The sequence below is a fragment of the Oncorhynchus mykiss genome, chromosome 10, assembly GCF_057628025.1.
Source record: "Oncorhynchus mykiss isolate SJ-2025 chromosome 10, ASM5762802v1, whole genome shotgun sequence".
Taxonomy (NCBI): Eukaryota; Metazoa; Chordata; class Actinopteri; order Salmoniformes; family Salmonidae; genus Oncorhynchus; species Oncorhynchus mykiss.
This window is the reverse complement of record NC_143031.1, coordinates 38,269,581-38,289,677: the sequence shown is the minus strand read 5'-3', so window position 1 is coordinate 38,289,677 and position 20,097 is coordinate 38,269,581. Positions and strand designations below refer to the sequence as shown.

General features: G+C 43.6%; 1 protein-coding gene across 3 annotated transcripts in view; it reads left to right on the top strand.

The window, feature by feature from the left end:
- The window catches only part of arhgap20b (Rho GTPase activating protein 20b), a 47,870-nt gene that overhangs the window by 24,527 nt on the left and 3,246 nt on the right, over positions 1–20,097 (top strand). For 2 of the 3 annotated variants that reach the window (XM_021618374.3, XM_021618373.3), the window contains 7 exons: positions 138–212; positions 630–696; positions 2,034–2,219; positions 13,526–13,698; positions 13,883–14,044; positions 14,234–14,343; positions 17,941–18,130. In XM_021618374.3, the coding sequence (XP_021474049.3) occupies positions 138–212; positions 630–696; positions 2,034–2,219; positions 13,526–13,698; positions 13,883–14,044; positions 14,234–14,343; positions 17,941–18,130 (963 nt within the window). Of the gene's footprint in view, positions 1–137; positions 213–629; positions 697–2,033; positions 2,220–12,922; positions 13,041–13,525; positions 13,699–13,882; positions 14,045–14,233; positions 14,344–17,940; positions 18,131–20,097 lie in introns of those variants that run through there. The other variant, XM_090186551.1, reaches the window with a different exon arrangement.

Sequence of the window (20,097 nt, the reverse complement as noted above, 5' to 3'; positions counted from 1 at the left end):
CCAAATGTTCACATTCTAAATTAAATATGATTACATGTATGACTATTTCTAGTTAACATAACATTTATTCAAGTAACCTCAGAAAATATTTTCCAATTCTATAAGATTATGAAGGAATTATTTGTGTTTTAATCTAGACGACTGTGAATGTGGACAATACATGTGATGTTGACAAAGTCATCAGGATCCTCACCCAACAATGTAAACTCACTGTGAGTTGTTGCCACCAATTTCTGTATTAATTATGTCTTTGTTCTATTATTAGAAGTAATCCAACTGTTCTGTTTAGAATGTGTATGGACAAACATTTTACTATAATTATAGAGTAATATATCATTATTATTATTGCTTTTAACAAGCTCTGCAATATTACAACTGTTGTAAATCATTTGTTTTGTTTTTTTAAGGTTTACTCTTTAGAATTTAGATCAAATTCTGCTACTACTAGCCTACATGTTTACTCATAGATCTTTAGAAAAGACAGAAAGAGCATCAGAAAAGGAACACAAGGATCATTGACAACATTTTATGCTTTACAATGTAATTTCCTGTCTCTGACCGTGCCTAGGCTTATAGATTACTCTGATGTTCCTTTCTTCATCCTAAACATAATTTTTCTACTCCCATAGGGCAGACCCACTGACTACCGCCTCTGGGTAGTCTCGGGGAGAGAGGAAGCCCTATATCCTCTTATCGGTGAGGAAATGTGATAGTACTATCACTATGCACTGAAACACGCCTCCAAAAACAGTCAGGATGAAGGCACACTTGGCTTGGATTTTAGACCATAGTAGACCATAGTTTCTGTCCCGTCAAAGGATTACCCAAACCAATATTTCAGTCAGGCAGGTTCTGTCTGTACTCATCTTAGTGTGTTCACATGGAGTGTTTGTGACTTGAAACTGTAATCTTTGCGACCTGGCTACAGGAGCCTCTCACAAAGCCAAGGCATATTAGGAATCCTGGGGATCGGAAGAGGGATTCATGAGGGCCTTTGTGTGTCTGGAATTAATGTCTCATACAACCGAATGCTATTCTGTCTAAAGGGCAGATACCTATTTTTCTCAAGTTAATGCTGGTAGAAAAATATATAATTTAGTCAATGCTCATTAGTATATTATAGCAGACACTCTTATCCAGAGTGACTTACAGTAGTGAGTGTATAAAACTTCATACTGGTGCCCTGTGGGAATCAAACCCAAAACCCTGGCGTTGCAAGCACCATGCTCTACCAACTGAGATACACTGGACTACATTTAAATCAGTAGCAACAAAATAGACTCTGGGAAATGATGAGGTGGTCTCAGTTTGAAAAAAAATAGCTAAGGACTGGTACTACAAGCATTTTTATATAACATTTGCTTTTTCTTTAAGCCCATGTAATTATAAGGGGGTTGTGATTCATCATGCATCTCCCATATAATTGAATCACTCCTTTCGATTTTTGTCTTCTTGCCTCTTGACTCCTTTCGATTTTTGTCTTCTTGCCTCTTGACTCCTTTCGATTTTTTGGTTTTATTTGAACAGATAGTAAGCTAATGATAGATTACCAGGAAAGATAAAATGGGTCACAGAGCAGTATAGGCCGGATTCAGTCCTACTGTGACAGCGGTATGTACGTGTACCAGGAGCAGCAGCACTAAACACTTGACTATCCAGGTCACATCATCATTCATTCATGATTATAAACTGGGTGATTCAAGCCCTGAATGCTGATTGGCTGACATTCCCGTGTACCACAGGTATGACATTTATTTTTACTGCTCTAATTACGTTAGTAACCAGTTTATAATGGCAATAAGGCACCTCGAGGGTTTGTGGTATATGGCCAATATACCACGGCTATGGGCTGTATCCAGGCACTCTGCGTTGCGTCGTGCCTAAGAACAACCCTTAGTTGTGGTATATTGGCCATTACCACATCCCTTTGTGCCTTATTCCTTAAAACAGAAATGGTAGCAGCAGGGAGTGAATGCATTTTCCAATTCTATACAAAAAAACCTGATCTGATCTACACGTGTCGTGTCTGACAGGTCATGAGCATCCCTTCAGTATTATTCTGAACTCCTTGAGGGAAATGGACCGCCAAGCCTTGACAGTCACCAACAACATTCTGACTGTAGATGGGAGCCTCTACCTTGATCACCTTCTTAAAGACGCTTCCGGCCCTCGCTTCATCCTTAGGCTAAAGGCTGAGGGGGGAGGACATGGTCGAGCAGGTGAATCATTCATTAACTTTCACAGAGAGAGAGAGAGAGAAAGAGATGCTGGCATGTATTGATTTTTAAGTTCCACCGATATACACCACAGGGCTAAACAATGTAATTTTCTTTAGTGCATTTTGTTTCTACAAGTCAATTATCTAGCCCTCTTTACAGAAGTGGTTTATTCATAATGGAGATAGTAAATAACTTCCTGTCACGCTAGCACATGTAGTTCTACAGATGTTATCAGAATATCCTTCCTGTAATTAGAATAATTACAGTGTTCTAAATGTTCCATTGCTTGTTGGAGGCATAGCATACTGTCTCTGTCATAGCATACTGTCTCTCTGTCATAGCATACTGTCTCTCTTTCATGGCATAAAATTGTGAGAAAAAAAAATTACAAATGATTTTATAGCTGACCTTTTTGCTGCTCTTTATAACGAATCATGTATTCTCAAATGCCAACTGAATTGTTTTGCACAGTCATTTCTATGCACAAATGTGGAAAGTATATCTGAAAAACCATGCATGGCGATTTCTCTGCATGATGCCTTATTAAGGGTGTTTTCAGCAGCTGTCTTGTAATGTCAACATTTTCTACTGAACAATTTATGGCAAGAAACATGTATTTAACTTTTTCCACCATACATCAGTGCTCACGTCCCAGGAAAGATCAAATTATAATGGTCACAGAGCAGTATATGCCGGATTCAGTCCTACTGTGACAGCAGTATGTACGTGTACCAGGAGCAGCAGCACTAACCACTTGACCATCCAGGTCACATCATCATTCATTCATGATTATAAACTGGGTGATTCAAGCCCTGAATGCTGATTGGCCAACATTCCAGTATACCACAGGTATGGCAAAACATGTATTTTTACTGCTCTAGTTACGTTAGTAATCAGTTTATAATGGCAATAAGGCACCTCAAGAGTTTGTGGTATATGGCCAATATACCACGTCTAAGGGCTGTATCCACACATCAGTTCCTCACATCCCTGTCTTTTCATGTATGCCTTTGTGTCTGTATTCTCCCTGTCTGTGTCTGGACTTAGAAAACAAGATTCTTCAAGAGTTATTTGGTAAGGGTGATGGTTCTATGTGCAACCATAATGACTCTTTAAGTGGTAATTTAGCTGTGCGACCTGGAGTTTCATTTTGGGAGCACCAGTGGGAAAAAAACACTCTTCTCTACACTGCTCAAACAAGACAGGATGTCTCCCGCCGTCGCTTGCTTTATGCTCCTAGGCCACACACAGCAAGCACCCTCTGTCACTCATGCAGGTAGCACACAATTCCTCCAGAGAAGGGTGCAATTGTGAACGGAAATTCAGGGCATTACTGCTCTTTATACTTATATTGGTAGACGTTTTATTTAGGACAGACATAGGCAGGGGCACTCCAGTAGAGTAGGTGGCATAATGCACAATAACTTTGGATTCCAGTTGCCGATAAACCCCACAGAAGAAGGGGCGGGGGCGACAACGTTAGCTAGCTAGCCATATACCCGTGGACAGTGGTTGCTGTCCAAACATTTAAAATACACACCCTCGTCCACTTACCCTTGCCTTATGCCCTTGGAAGAATCCCCGTCGCCATCTTGAAGGGTGGTCCAAATTATTAGCCAAGCAAGGGAAGTTTGCAACGTAAGCCCATCAGCCCTTGTATTTAGTCGTCTTTGCTAGTGTACAACTATGGGCCTGAAACTCCCCATAATTAAATTCACGACGATTGTACATCCGCTAAGAAAAGTCAGCAAAAACTTTAAAATCCAATTTCCATTTTAAAATCATTCCTTCCGCCCTGCAAGTGTATACCGATCAGACGTCATGATACGTCATCAGAAGTATCCACTTAATTTGACAGTGTCCTTCTCCCCTGCCTATCGGGCACTGTTTTCCCACAGTTCTGTTAACAATGACGAGGGCAGGTGTTTGTCAGGCTGGAGTGACAGACACACTGATTGCTTAGCTAGCTAGTACTAAGGAGGACTATGGTACACAGTAGGTGGGAGGCTAACTAGCAAGCTAGCACACCGTGTTGCTAACGATCAAGCTAGCTAGCACACTGTGTCAATAACTATCAAGCTAGCTAGTACACGTGTCGCCCTAGCCTTCCGTCTGCTGTGCTATCGAGAGGTGGGGATGACCGGTAGACAGTGTCATTTGCCCTTACCTGTCAGGCACAGTTTTCTCCGGTACACAACAGGCGGGAGGCTCGAGCAACACTGTGCTAGTAAACAGTGTTTGCACATGGTGTCGGTAACTAGCGAACTTCGTGATAAGAGTCACTGACTCAAAGCCACAAGAGGGTAGAACATTTCAAACATTACATGTTAGGGGAGGTAGTTTCAGAAACGTTGGAATGGTTTAGTTCAATTCCTCAATAGTTGGTCCAGATGATCCACTGCCTCCAATGCTAGCGGGGAGACCGGTAGACAGCGTCCTTCGACCCCACTGTTTTCCAGCAGCTCTGTTAACGAGGGTGAGAGCAGGTGTTCAGCAGGCAGAGAGCGAAGAACGCTGTTTATCGGTGTCATTCCTGCTAGCGAATTATTTCCCTTTTGACCAACATTCAAGTGTCACACAAGCATGATGATGTCTTGCTCTCAGCATTCTGTAAATTCATACAAATGTTCATGCTACAGTATATACTGTATATACTGTAGCATGAACATATGCATGAATTCACAGAATGCTGAGAGCAAGACATCTTCATGGTTGTGTGTATATGTATATATATATAAAACAATGCTGCTTTCCACTGATTTTAAATATGAATCCACATGTTTTCTCTATTATACTATTAGTTTGTGTATCTTGCCCTCTGTAAAACTTGATTTAGGAAGCTGGAAGCTGGCAAACACGTTTGGTGTTTGCTAAAAAGGCATGTGGGAGACTCCCCAAACATATGGAAGAAGGTACTCTTGTCAGATGAGACTAAAATGTTGCTTTATGGCCATCAAGGAAAACGCTATGTCTGACCCAAACCCAACACCTCTCAAATTCTTGAGGGGAGACCTGTTTCAGTCTTCCAGAAATTCGAGACTGGGACAGAGGTTCACTTTCCAGCAGGACAATGACCCTAAGCATACTGCTAAAGCAACACTTGAGTGGTTTAAGGAGAAACATTTAAATGTCTTGGAATGGCCTAGTCAAAGACCAGACCTCAATCCAATTGAGAATCTGTGGTATGACTTAATGATTGCTGTACACCAGCGGAACCCATCCAACTTGAAGGAGCTGGAGCAGTTTTGCCTTGAAGAACGGGCAAAAATACCAGTGGCTAGATGTGCCAAGCTTATAGAGACATACCCCTAGAGACTTGCAGGTGTAATTGCTGCAAAAGGTGTCTCTACAAAGTGTTGACTTTGGGGGGGGGTGAAGAGTTATGCACGCTCAAGTTTTCAAGTTTTTTGTCTTATTTTTTGTTTGTTTCACAATTAAAAATATTTTGCATCTCCAAAGTGGTAGGCATGTTGTGTAAATCAAATTATACAAACCCCCCAAAAACTATTTTAATTCCAGGTTGTAAGGCAACAAAATAGGAAAAATGCCGGGGGGGGGGGGGGGGGGTGAATACTTTCGCAAGCCACTGTACTGATGCTTTGCTTGTTTGATGGGCGTAGCGGGATTTCTTGTAGCGTCGGGTTAGTGTCCCGTTCCTTGAAAGAGGCAGTTCTAGCCTTTAGCTCAGTTGCCTGTAACCCATGGCTTATGGTTGGGATATGTATGTACATATGGTAACTTGGGGGGTGACGTGGTCGATGCACTGATTAACAAAGCCAGTGACTGATGTGGTAAACTCCTCAAACTCATCAGATGAGTTCCGAGAACATTTTTCAGTCCTTTAGCTTGGCATCCACTTCATCAGACCATTTCCGTATTGAGCTCGTCACTGGTACTCCCTGTTTTGAGTTTTTGCTTGTAATCATTAATTAAGAGGATAGAGTTATGGTCAGATTTGCCAAAAGGAGTGCAGAGTAAAAGTGATCTAGAGTTTTTTCACCTCTAGCTGCACAGGTGACACGCTGGTAGAAATTTGGTAAGACGGATTTCAGTTTTCCTGCATTAAAATGACCGGCCACTAGGAGCACCACCTCTGGATGGACTTATGGCCTCATACAGCTTGTTCAATGCGATCTTAGTGCCAGCATCGCTTTGTGCTGGTAACTAGACAGCTACCAACAATGTAGATGAGAACTCTTAGTATGGTGTACAGCTTCTCATGAGGTATTCTAACTCAGGCGAGCAGAACATCAAGTCTTCCTTAATATTAGAGCTTGCGTACCAGATGATGTTAACAAAGAGACACATACCACCCCCCATGAGCATACCCGACGCTGCCGTTCTGTGCTGCCGATGCACAGAAAAAAAGCTATTATCCATGTCCTTGTTCAGCTAAGTTTCAGAGAAACTGTAGGATATTAAAGTTCTTCAAAACCTCTCCTCAGCGACAGCCTGCTATTCCATGTATTTGATCTATTCCAGTGCTAGCACACCTGATTCAACTTGTCAACCAACACAAAAATAACATCTATGGATTTTTTATTCAACACAAAACAATATTATATGGCAGAAACCTTTGAAATTGAGAATAGTTCTTTAGAGAACCTTAATAAGAAAGTGTACACCATGCAAATTACAAATACATTTTGTAGTACCAGAGTAGGGTTGTAACAACAGAACAACAAAAATGTAAACACAACATGCAACAATTTAAAATATTTTACTGAATTACAGTTCATTTAAGGACATCAGTCAATTGAAATATATAAACATATTACTCACTAATCTATGAATTTCACATAACTGGGAATGCAGATATTAATCTCTTGCTCCCAAATACCTTTAAAAAAAAGGTAGGGTCGTGGATCAGACAACCAGTCAGTATCTGGTGTGAACACTATTTGCCTCATGCAGCGAGACACATCTCCTTTGCATGGAGTTGATCAGGCTGTTGATTGTGGTCTGTACAATGTTGTCCCACTCCTCTTCAATGGCTGTGGGAAGTTGCTGGATATTGGTGGGAACTGGAACTCGCTGTCGTACACGTCGATCCAGGGCAATCAAAAACATGCTCAATGGGTGACATGTCTGGCGAGTATGCAGGCCATGGAAGAACTGGGACATTTAGCTTCCAGGAATTGTGTTCAGGTCCTTGTGACAGTGTATTAACATTCTGAAACATGAGGTGATGGAAGCGGATGAAAGGCATGACAATGGGATTCTCATCATGGTATCCCTGTGCATTCAAATTGCCGTCGTTAAAATGCTATTGTATTCGTTGTCTTTAGCCCACCGCCACATGGGGCACTCTGTTCACTACGTTGATGTCAGCAAACCGCTCGCCCACATCATGCATGCTTTCTGCCATCTGCCCTGTACAGTTGAAACCGGGATTCATCTGTGAAAAACACACTTCTCCAGCATGCCAATGGCCATCGAAGGTGGGCGTTTGCCCACTGATGTTGGTTACGATGCTGAACTGCAGTCAGGTCCAAACCCTGGTGAGGATGACGAGCACGCAGATGAGCTTCCCTGAGACAGTTTCTGACAATTTGTACAGAAATTCTTTGGTTGTGCACACCCACAGTTTCATCAGCTGTCCGGGTGGCTGGTCCCAGATGATCCCGCAGGTGAAGAAGCCGGATGTGGAGGTCCTGGACTGGCGTGGTTACACGTGGTCTGTGGTTGTGAGGCCGGTTGGACGTACTATCAAATTCTCTAACACGACGTTGGAGGCGGCTTATGGTAGAGAAATTAACATTCAATTCTCTGGCAAAAGCTCTGTTAGAGATTAATGCTGTAAGCATGCCAACTGCACACTCCCTCAAAACTTTAGACATCTGTGGCGTTGTGTTGTGTGACAAAACTGCATATTTTAGAGTGGCCTTTTATTGTCCCCAGCACAAGGTGCACCTGCGTAATGTTCATGCTGTTAAATCAGCTTCTTGATATGCCACATGTCAGGTGGATGGATTATCTATTAACTAATTTGTGCGTTAAACTTGAGAGAAATAAGTTTTGGTGCATATGGAACATTTCTGGGATGTTTTATATCAGCTTGTGGAACATGGGACCAACACCTTAATATTTTTGTTCAGTATAGAAACTTTTGGTAATGGTTATTTATAGAACCTTAGGAAAGAGTTCTTTACATCACAAAACAAGGTTAAATATAGAACCTTATGATCATGGTTCTTTTCAGAATCTTTGAAAAGGGTTCTACAGTATATACTGTAGCACCAAAAAGAGTTCCGCTATCGTTACGAGCCAAATAACCCTTATTTGGCATTATATATAATTGTTTTTGTGTGTTCTCCTCTGGGAATTGCGCTGATTTTGTCACGAATCCCGCCGAAGATGGTGCCTCTTCCTGTTCGGGCGGCGCTCGACGGTCGTCGTCGCCGGCCTACTAGCTGATCCCCTTTTCTGTTTCATTTAGTTGTGTCTGATTTGTTGCAATGTTTTGTGTTTAGGGTTGGTTGTGGGCTATTTAAACCCAGTAGGCCCAGTTGTATTTCTGTTTTTTGGTGTTTGATTATTCTTGTGGTTTCTTTTTTCCGATCAGTTTCGTCCTGTTTGTTTGGATTGGGACTTTACGCGCCCTTGTGTGTGTGGCGTGACCGTCTCTCTGTTTTTTTTAAAATATTAAAGATCCATATCTTTTGAACTACCCTGCTCTTTGCGCCTGACTCCTGCACTCACTATTTATTGAAGCCGTGACAGAAGCCCGCACCACTATGGAGTCAGCAGGAGCAGCAACCACCCCTTTTCCATCGATGGAGGAGCGCGTCCTCCATCACACAGCCGTCCTCCATCGGATCGGTTCGGCGATGGACCTGATGATGGAGAGGATGGAGCAATGGGAGAGGAGTGGTCTCCCGACATCCACCCCAGCTCCCCCACAGATGACACAACCCACTCCTCCAATGTCATCGTCTGGTTCCGGCACGTTGCGTCTCGCGCCCCCGAGGGAGTACGATGGAGCGGCGGCTGGGCGCCAGGGGTTTTTGCTCCAGCTTGAGCTCTACCTGGCTACCGTTCGTCCAACTCCCTTGGGTGAGGAGAGTGTGAGCCTCCTCGTCTCCTGTTTGACGGGTAGAGCCCTGGAATGGGCCAACGCTGTCTGGAACGGCCTAGACTCGGCTCGGGACCACTACCCGGAGTTCACCCGCCGTTTTCGGGCCGTGTTTGACCACCCTCCGGAGGGCCGAGCGGTGGGTGAACGACTGTCAGACAGGAGACGAGGAGCGCGCAGGACTTCGCCTTGGCTGCTGGTGCGGGGTGGAATGACAGGGCCCTGATGGACCACCACCAATGCAGCCTCCGGGAGGACGTCCGCAGGGAGCTAGCTTGTCGGGACACCACACTCTCCCTCGACGAGCTTATAGACATGTCGATCCGACTGGACAACCTGCTAGCTGCCCGCGGGCGTTCAGAGGGGGACTTGTCAGTTCCACCACCCAGCCCTCCCGCTCCAACTCCGATGGAGTTGGGAGGAGCTGCATGTAGGGGGGCTGGAGGAGGAGGCTCCTCCTGCACCTAAACACAATCTTCAATAGAAATGGAATAAAGGAGAAGGTGGAGAAAGGTTCAGGAAAGAGGTACGTCATTTCACACCACAGACTGCAGAGGGACACTTCGGTGCTGGAGGAGTGCGTTGGGGAGTCGAGATGGCAGGCGGAACACTTCTCGGCCACCCCAAGTAAGTAGGCACCAAACTCACCCAGAGCTCCCTGTTGGTCACATGTTTTTATGCATTTTTTCCCCTGCGTTTTTTCCCTCTCTCCAGCATAAGGGGCTAGTCGATTCAGGCGCAGCTGGGAGTTTTATGAATTGCGGACTCGCCCTTAAGTTGGGTATTCCGTTGGTGCAGATAGACCCACCTTTCCCGTGCACTCCTTAGTTAGTCGACCGTTAGGGTCAGGGCTGGTCGGGGAGGCCACGATTCCGCTGGACATGGTAACGCAGGGGGATCATAGGGAGCGGATCAGTTTCTACCTTATTGATTCACCTGCGTTTCCAGTGGTGTTGGGGGTTCCCTGGCTAGCTATTCACAATCCGCTCATTTCCTGGAGACAGGGGGCTCTTCAGGGGTGGTCAGAGGAGTGTTCAGGTAGGTGTATAGGAGTTTCCATCAGTGCCACGTCGGTGGAGAGTCCAGACCAGGTTTCCACTGTGCGCATTCCCCCAGAATATACCGATTTGGCTATCGTTTTTGTAAAAAGAAGGTGAACAAATTACCACCCCATCGACGCTGCACTTCCCAGGAGTCACGTGTACCCATTGTCTCAGGAGGAGACGTTGGCTATGGAGACATATGTCAAGGAATCTCTGAGACAGCGGTACATTCGGCCCTCCATGTCACCTGTCTCCTCAAGTTTATTTTTTGTGAAGAAAAAGGAGGGAGGACTGCGTTTGTGCATTGATTATCGAGGTCTAAATTCGATCACAATGGGATTTAGTTATCCGCTACCTCTCATCGCTACGGCGGTGGAATCATTCCACGGAGCTTTTTTTTTTAACGAAAGAGCGCGTATAATCTGGTGCGTATTCGGGAGGGAGACGAGTGGAAAACAGTGTTTAGTACCACATCAGGCCACTATGAGTACCTCGTCATGCCGTATGGGTTAAAGAATGCTCCAGCCGTCTTTCAAACCTTTGTAGATGAGATTCTCAGGGACCTGCACGGGCAGGGTGTGGTGGTATACATTGATGACATCTTGATCTATTCTGCCACACGCGCCGCGCCGCGCATGTCTCCCTGGTGCGCAAGGTACTTGGGCGACTGCTGGAGCATGACCTATACATCAAGGCTGAGAAATGTGTGTTCTCCAAACGAGACGTTTCCTTCCTGGGTTATCGCATTTCCACCTCGGGGGTGGTGATGGAGTGTGACCGCGTTAACGCCGTGCGTCATAGGCCAACTCCAACCACTGTAAAGGAGGTGCAGCGGTTTTTAGGGTTTGCCAACCACTACCGGAGATTTATCCGGGGTTTTGGCCAAATGGTGGCGCCTATTACCTCACTGCTGAAGGGGGGGGGCGGTGCGTTTAGGGTGGTCGGCCGAGGCAGATGGAGCTTTCAATCAGTTGAAGGCGCTGTTTACTGACGCGCCCGTATTGGTGCATCCGGACCCTTCGTTAGCATTCATAGTTGAGGTGGATGCGTCCGAGGCTGGGGTTGGAGCCGTGCTGTCACAGCGCTCGGGCACGCCACCGAAGCTCCGCCCCTGCGCTTTCTTTTCTAAGAAGCTGGGTCCGGCGGAGCGGAACTATGATGTGGGGGACCGGGAGTTGCTAGCTGTGGTAAAAGCCCTGAAGGTGTGGAGACACTGGCTTGAGGGGGCTAAACACCCTTTCCTCATCTGGACTGACCACCGCAATCTGGAGTATATTCGGGCGGCGAGGAGACTGAATCCGCTTCAGGCTAGGTGGGCCATGTTCTTTACCCAATTTAGATTTACCATCTCTTATAGACAGGGTTCCCTCAACACTAAGGCCGATGCGCTGTCCCGTCTCTATGACACTGAGGACTGGTCCATCGTTCCTACTCCCATCCTTCCAGCTGCTAGGCTGCTGGCTCCGGGGGAATGGGGGGTGGACGCGGACATCGAGCGGGCGTTGCGGTTGAAACCTGCGCCTCCACAGTGTCCGACCGGTCTCAGGTACGTGCCGCTTGGTGTCCGTGATCAATTGATTCGGTGGGCTCACACACTACCTTCTTCAGGTCATCCGGGGATTGCGAGGACAGTTTGGGGTCTTTGGGGGAAATGGCCCACCTTGGCCAAGGACGTGAGGCTCTATGTCTCCTCCTGTTTGGTGTGCGCTCAGAGTAAGGCTCCTAGGCACCTGCCTAGAGGGAAGTTACAGCCCCTCCTGGTTCCACAATGGCCCTGGTCTCATCTATCGGTGGACTTTCTTACTGATCTTCCCCCATCTCAGGGGAACACTACCATTCTGGTCGTTGTGGATCGGTTCTCTAAGTCCTGCCGTCTCCTCCCATTGCCTGGTCTCCCTACGGCCCTACAGACTGCGGAGGCTCTATTTACCCACGTCTTCTGGCACTACGGGGTGCCAGAGGACATAGTATCTGATCGAGGTCCCCAGTTCACGTCCCGTGTTTGGAGGGCGTTTATGGTGTCTGGGGGTCTCGGTCATCCTGACCTCTGGTTATCACCCCGAGAGTAATGGGCAGGTGGAAAGAGTGAACCAGGAAGTAGGTAGGTTTCTGCGGTCGTATTGCCAGAACCGGCCAGGAGAATGGGCGAGGTACGTCCCATGAGCGGAGTTGGCCCATAACTCACTCCGTCACTCCTCCACGAACATGTCGCCATTCCAATGCGTGCTAGGCTACCAGTCGGTCCTGGCTCCGTGGCATCAAAGTCAGACCGAAGCTCCTGTGGTGGAGGAGTGGGTACAGCGCTCTAGGGAGACCTGGCGGGCAGTCCAGGACTCTCTTGAGCAGGCCGGTGGACGGCAGAAGAAGAGCGCTGACCGCCACCGCAGTGAGGCCCCTGTGTTCGCACCAGGGGACAGGGTCTGGCTCTCGACCCGAAACCTGCCCCTCCGCCTGCCCTGCCGGAAGCTGGGGCCGCAGTGTGTGGGGCCATTTAAAGTCCTGAGGAGGATAAACGAGGTGTGTTATAGATTGCAACTTCCCTCTTACTATTGCATTAACCCCTTGTTTCATGTGTCTCTCCTCAGGCCGGTGGTAGCTGGTCCCCTACAAGAAGGTGAGGTGCCGGAGGTCCCTCCACCCCCTCTGGACATCGAGGGGTCCCCGGCGTACACTGTACGAGCTATTCTGGACTCGAGACGCCGGGTGAGGGGCCTGCAGTACCTCTTGGACTGGGAGGGTCTACTAGCTGCCACCGATCCCCTTTTCTGTTTCATTTAGTTGTGTCTGATTTGCACCTGTTTCGTGTTTAGGTTTGGTTGTGGGCTATTTAAACCCAGTAGGCCCGCCGGCTTTTGTGCGGGCTTGTTTTTCTGTTTATGGTGTTTGATTATTCTTGTGGTTTCTTTTTTCCGATCAGTTTTGTCCTGTTTGTTTGGACTGGGACTTTACGCGCCCTTTTGTGTGTGGCGTGACCGTCTCTCAGTTTTTTTTTGAATAGTTAAGATCCACATCACTACCCTTCTCTCTGCGCCTGACTCCTGCACTCATTACTTATTGAAGCCGTGACAGATTTGTTACTCAAAATTACATTTTAATATTTTTGTTTGGCTTAAAGCAGGTCTGATTGAATGACCACATATCTGTCACTGAGAGTTTCTAAAGAATGCGCTGTTCATAATTTCCAACAGATTCCTTTCAGAAACACATAAAGAGAAAGAAGTCTCTGTTAGACTGGGCTCTGAGAAGAGGACATGGCAGCCAAGGAGGTGGATATCCTGAATCCCCCACAACTCCTCACAAGCTCTTTGGTCTTTCATTGTCCTCCATCTGTCATCATGGAAATCTACCCAGACCCATCATGGTGAGTTCTGATCCCATCAAATATGAAACATTATAAATTATTCATCTCTACTGCTGGGAAAGCAGTGAGGATAATTCCAATCATGATGGGAAAATTAGGATAATATCAGTCATGGTGGGCAAATTATTCACAGCTTGTAATTGCGCCTGCAAACTACTACATGTCTGGTCTATTCTCCATACAGGACATGCTGTATCTGTTGTATCATGAGGGCCCCACCACCACAGGGATCTTCCGGCGCTCAGCCAATGCTAAGACATGCCGGGAACTTAAGGAAAGACTGAACTCTGGCAACAGTGTTCAGCTGGAGGGGGAGTCTGTGTTTGTTGCTGCATCAGTCATCACTGTAATTGCTTTCTGAAGTCTCACTTGTGTTTTAGATTATTTACTAGACTGCATTGGATTTTAAACTGAAATATTATGGCCAGCAGTAACAGTAACATGTTAAAATGGAGGACCAAAAGTTTTTTTTAAAACTATTTTCATACTGTACTGTATAAATTTTGATTGCTAGGACTTATATTTGAATGAACAGGACTTTCTGCGCAACATCCCTGGCAGTGTGCTAAATACTGGTCTGTATGAGAAGTGGATGGAGGTCATGGCGGCTGATGATATTGAAGACAAGATTGAGTTGATAAAAGGGTGAGATTCATACATCTGTTTATTTGTTTACCAACAATAGATTAGTGGCTAAAATAAAGGAATTGTCATATGGTCCTTGATGAACTGAGACAATTGTATTAGAGCAGGGATGAAACAAAAGACTCCACCCTCTGCACCCACCTCTGATATAATGGATCTGCTTACAATTGTTTTATTAAGATTTTCCCGCTTGAATGATTGTCCGGAAGCTACCTATTCTTTGAGATTTGGAGCCTCTTGAGTGGCGCAGTGGTCTAAGGGACTGTATCGCAGTGCCACTAGAGATTCAGCTGTGCCACTAGAGATTCTGGGTTCCAGTCCAGGCTCTGTCGCAGCCGGCTGCAACCGGGAGATCCATGGGGTGGTGCACAATTGGCCCAGTGTCGTCCGGGTTAGGGGAGGGTTTGGCCAGCAGGGTTGTCCTGGTCCCATCGCGCACTAGAGACTCCTGTGGCGGGCCGGGCGCAGTGCATGCTGACACGGTCGCCAGGTGCACAGTGTTTCCTCCGACACCCGACTGGCTTCCGGGTTAAGTGGGCACTGTATCAAGAAGCAGTGTGGCTTGGTTGTGGTTCGGAGAACGCACGGCTCTCAACCTTCGCAACTCCAGAGGAGTTGCAGCGATGAGACAAGACTGTAACTACCAATTGGATACCATGAAATTGGGAAGAAAACAGGGTAAAAAATACATGTAAAAATAGATAGAAAACATTTGGGTAACGCTGAGCCATAGATGTGAGCAGAAACAGAACAATATTGTACAACAGAATGCACACAATAATTCAAATATTGAAACCTGTGACTGGCAGAAAATTGAAAAAAAGGACATATCAAAGAATAGTCTTAAATAGAGGCTAAATGCACAATTTGTATACAAGCAAACACTTGTACAAATATAATTCAGCTAACACACAAAATAGCTGTAAAAAATGTAAATACATGAGATGGAATATTATCCAAACTGAGTTCCAAATACTGTCAAGCGATTGCATGGTGTTCACATTTTCCTGATTCTAACTTTTATCGTTAAAGAAGAATTACAACATAAATCGCATTGAGTTTGAAGAAAAAATATTATGTTGTTTTTGAAAAGTTCAGTGCCATTTTGCATGTGTCAAATGGAGCACCTTATGTACACTGTGTGTGTATATTGTCAAGCCCTGACCTTAGTTATCTTTGTTTTCTTTATTATTTTGGTTAGGTCAGGGTGTGACGAGGGTGGTTTGTTTAGTTTTTGTATTGTCTAGGGTTTTTTGTAAGTCTAGGGGTTTATATGTCTATGGTTGCCTAGATTGGTTCTCAATCAGAGGTAGCTGTTTATCATTGTCTCTGATTGGGGACCATATTTAGGTAGCCATATTCCTTGGGTATTTTGTGGGTTCTTATTCTATGTTTAGTTGCCTGTCTGCACTAGCCATATTAGCTTCACGGTTCGTTTTGTTGTTTTGTATAGTTTCTTCAGTATTCTTTCTTTGATTAAAGAAGTATGTACGCTTCCCACGCTGCACCTTGGTCTCCTCCTCCATATGACAACCGTGACATATATATATATATACACACACACACACAGTGTACATAAGGTGTTCCATATATATAGATAGATAGATGCATTGATACAGTGCTTTCGGAAAGTATTCAGAACACTTGACTTTTCCACGTATTGTTATGTTACAGCCTTATTTTAAAATGGATTAAATTTGTATTTTATTCTCATCAATCTACACAAAATACCCCATAATGACAATGCAAAAATAGTTTAGACATTTTTGCAAATGCATTAAAAATAAAAACAGAAACACCTTATTTACATAAGTATTCAGACCCTTTGCTATGAGACTCGAAATTGAGCTCAGGTGCATCCTGTTTCCATTAATTATCTTTGAGCTGTTTCTTCAACTTGGTTGTGGTAAATTCAATTGATTGGACATGATTTGGAAAGGTAGACCTTTGTCTATATAAGGTGCAACAGTTGACCGTGCATATCAAAGCCAAACCAAGACATGAGGTCGAAGGAATTGTTCGTAGGGCTCCGAAACAGGATTGTGTCTAGGCACAGATCTGGGGAACGGTACCAAGAAATGTCTTCAGCATTGAATCATTCTTAAATGGAATAAGTTTGGAACTACCAAGACTCTTCCTAGAGCTGGCCGCCCAGCCAATGTCCTTGAGTAGCCCAGCCAGGGCCCGGACTTGAACCCGATCTAACATCTCTGCAGAGAGTTGAAAACAGCTGTATAGCGACACTCCCCATCCAACCTAACAGAGCTTGAAAGGATCTGCAGAGAAGAATGGGAGAAACTCTCCAAATACAGTGGTGCCAAGTTTGAGGCGTCATTTCCCTGAAGACTCAAGGCTGTAATCGCTGCCAAAGGTGCTTCAACAAAGTACTGAGTAAAGCGTCGGAATACTTATGTAAATATGATATTTCAGTTTTTATCTGTTATGCATTTGCAAAGAATTCTAAAAATATGTTTTTGCTTAGTCATTATGAGGTATTGTGTAAAGATTGAGGGGGGGGGGGATTATTTAATAAATTTTAGAATACAGCTGTAACGTCACAAAATGTGGAAAAGGTCAAGGGGTCTGAGTACTTTCCGAATGCACTGTATAACAGTCTTAAACACATACAGTACTAACTAGGACCCTGTGTTTTGTGCAATCATGTGACATGCCTGGATTTTAAACTTTATTTATAACGCATGTATAACGCATGTATACTGCACCACTTTAATCATTGTCTGTTTTTATGCATGTTTTATCCTAGAACACTAAGAACAGCAACTGTTAACAAGAATCCAATATGGCGTGAACCTTCATATCACTGTGTAACAATCAGGGGAATAATTGCTCTTTTCAGATCTTGTAGCAACTGATAATGAAATAACTGCCAATAATGTAGCAACTTAGAATGAAATAACTGCCAATAATGTAATAGCGGTTCATAATTTTTACATTTATAATGCTGATAATGTAATAAATTGCCAATAAATAGATAGGAAACATTCGGGTAACGCTGAGCCATAGATGTGAGCAGAAACAGAACAATATTGTACAACAGAATGCACACAATAATTCAAATCTCGAAACCTGTGACTGGCAGAAAAGTGAAAAAAAAGGACATATCAAAGAATAGTCTTTAATAGAGGTTAAATGCCCTCAATAGAATAGAAGAGCAGTGGTTTGCAATTCAGCTAAAAGTCATTAAATCGTTTGTGCATCTAGAAAAACACAGAACTGTATTGCTTGTTTTTTAATTCCAATAACCTTCTCAGCACTTCATGTCCTGTTTCAAAGTCATTCAATATCTGTTTTTTTATCTTAATATCTTTGAACAACACACATTCGGCACATTAGAGCAACTTCAACAACATGAAGAGATATATTTATTGATGTGTTCTTCCCCAAGTAAATTTACTGTATGTACTGTGCAGAAGTGGAATTTACTAAAGACAGAGACAGACTAAAGAATGGTATATGAACAGGACAGAACACATTCACTAGGGTGTTTGCATCAGCCACTCACCCATTCCTCTCTACATTACTGGCCTCAATTAGCCACTAGGGTATTAATGACACTGCATTGTCTGTCCCCTTCAGGCTATTGAGCCAGCTTCCAGAGGATAATGTTACCTTGCTCCGCTACCTGTTCGCCCTTCTCTATCACATCCAGGAGAGCTCGCAGGAGAACCAGATGAACGCTTTGAACCTGGCTCTCTGTATCGCTCCCAACATGCTGTGGCTGCCCGTGCCCAAAGGGCCAGAGGAGGAGAGTCAGTCCACTAAAAAGGTAGATCTACTTAGGGATCCCCTGCCCAACAACAATAGTACCCTACTGACATTTTATAAGCACCATAAATAATCTTCAATAATTACTGTATTCTATTATTTCTCTGTATTTCTTACACAGATAAATAAATGAATTATTGAAGATTATTTATTGTGTGCAGACCATCTCTATTGCTATGGACTAAGAGAATCTAGCACCCGACAACTTCTGAAAAATAATATGAGAGTGAGCATGTTATCTATTAATCTATTTTATAAATATAGTCAAATATATAATATTTTATTAAGGCTTCAATTAAACACACAAATGCAGTAATAAATCCCTAGTGAATTGCTGAGTTTATGTATTAATGCAAAATATAATGATTATGCAAAATATACAATTCAATGTATACAGTATATGCTGAAATTGTCAGTTCCCACTGGGCACAGATATCAATTCAACATTTATTCCATGTTGGTTCAATGTCATTTTATTGAAATGAAATGAAAACAACTTTGATTCAACCAGTATCTGTCCAGTGGTTTCGTATTCGGTACAGCTTTTGGAAAAGGCATCATCACATTTTGGAATAGGCATCATCTCTTTAGTAGCTTATTGCTAAAATAATCATTTTAAAAGGCAACATGATGTCAAGGTTAAGAAATCAATGAAGTTTAATTTGCAGAGGATCAAAACATTTCTACCTGGTACATTTTTGTCTTGCGACACAATTTGGCCAATGCGATTCTTATGCCAATTAAACATCAGAACATTGATTGACTGTTTGACGTTTGTGTTGCTGTGAAACATCACAAAGATAAAAACAGTTCTCAAGAGTTCTTTAAACATCAAAGTGTAAGTTATAAGCTACAGTGAGCTCCAAAAGTATTGGGACAGTGACCATTTTGTTGTTGTTTTGGCTCTGTACTCCAACACTTTGGATATGAGGACTATGAGGTTAAAGTGCAGACTGTCAGCTTGAATTTTCATCCATATCGGGTGAACCGTTTAGAAATTACATAACTTTTTGTACATAGTCCCCCATTTTAGGGGACCAAAAGTATTGGGAGAAATTCACTTGTGTATATTAAAGTAGTATAAAGTTAAGTATTTGGTCCCATATTCCTAGTACGCAATGATTGCATTAAGCATTGAGCTTGTGACTGTACAAACGTGTTGGATGCATTTGCTGTTTGATTTGGTTGTGTTTCATATTATTTTGTGCCCAATAGAAATGAATGGTAAATAATGTATTGTGTCATTTTGGAGTCACTTTTCCGTAAATAAGAATATAATGTTTCTCAACACTTCTACACTAATGTGGATGCTACCATGATTACGGATAATCCTGAATGAATCGTGAACAATTATGAGTGGGAAAGTTACAGATGCACAAATATCACATGATATTTATGCCTCAGCAACTTTTCTCACTCATCATTCACCATTCATTCAGGATTATCCGTAATCATGGTAGCATCCACATTAGTGTAGAAGTGTTGAGAAACATTATATTCTTATTTACGGAAAAGTGACTCCAAAATGACACAATACATTATTTACCATTCATTTCTATTGGGCACAAAATAATATGAAACACAACCAAATCAAACAGCAAATGCATCCAACACGTTTGTACAGTCATAAGTTGATGTAGTCATTGCGTGCTATGAATATGGGACCAAATACGTAACATTTTACTACTTTAATAATGCACATAATGTAGATATGTCCCAATACTTTTGGTCCACTAAAATGGGGGGGACTATCTACAAAAAGTGCTCTAATTTCTAAACGGTTCACCCAATATGGATTAAAATACACTCAAATTAAAGCTGACAGTCTGCACTTTAACCTCATAATCAATGAATCATTTCAAATCTGAAGCCAAAACAACAACAAATATTTGTTGTCCAATACTTTTGGAGCTCACTGTATAAGTTGTTCATTTTCTGTGTAAATTGGAATAATACACTGAATTGAAA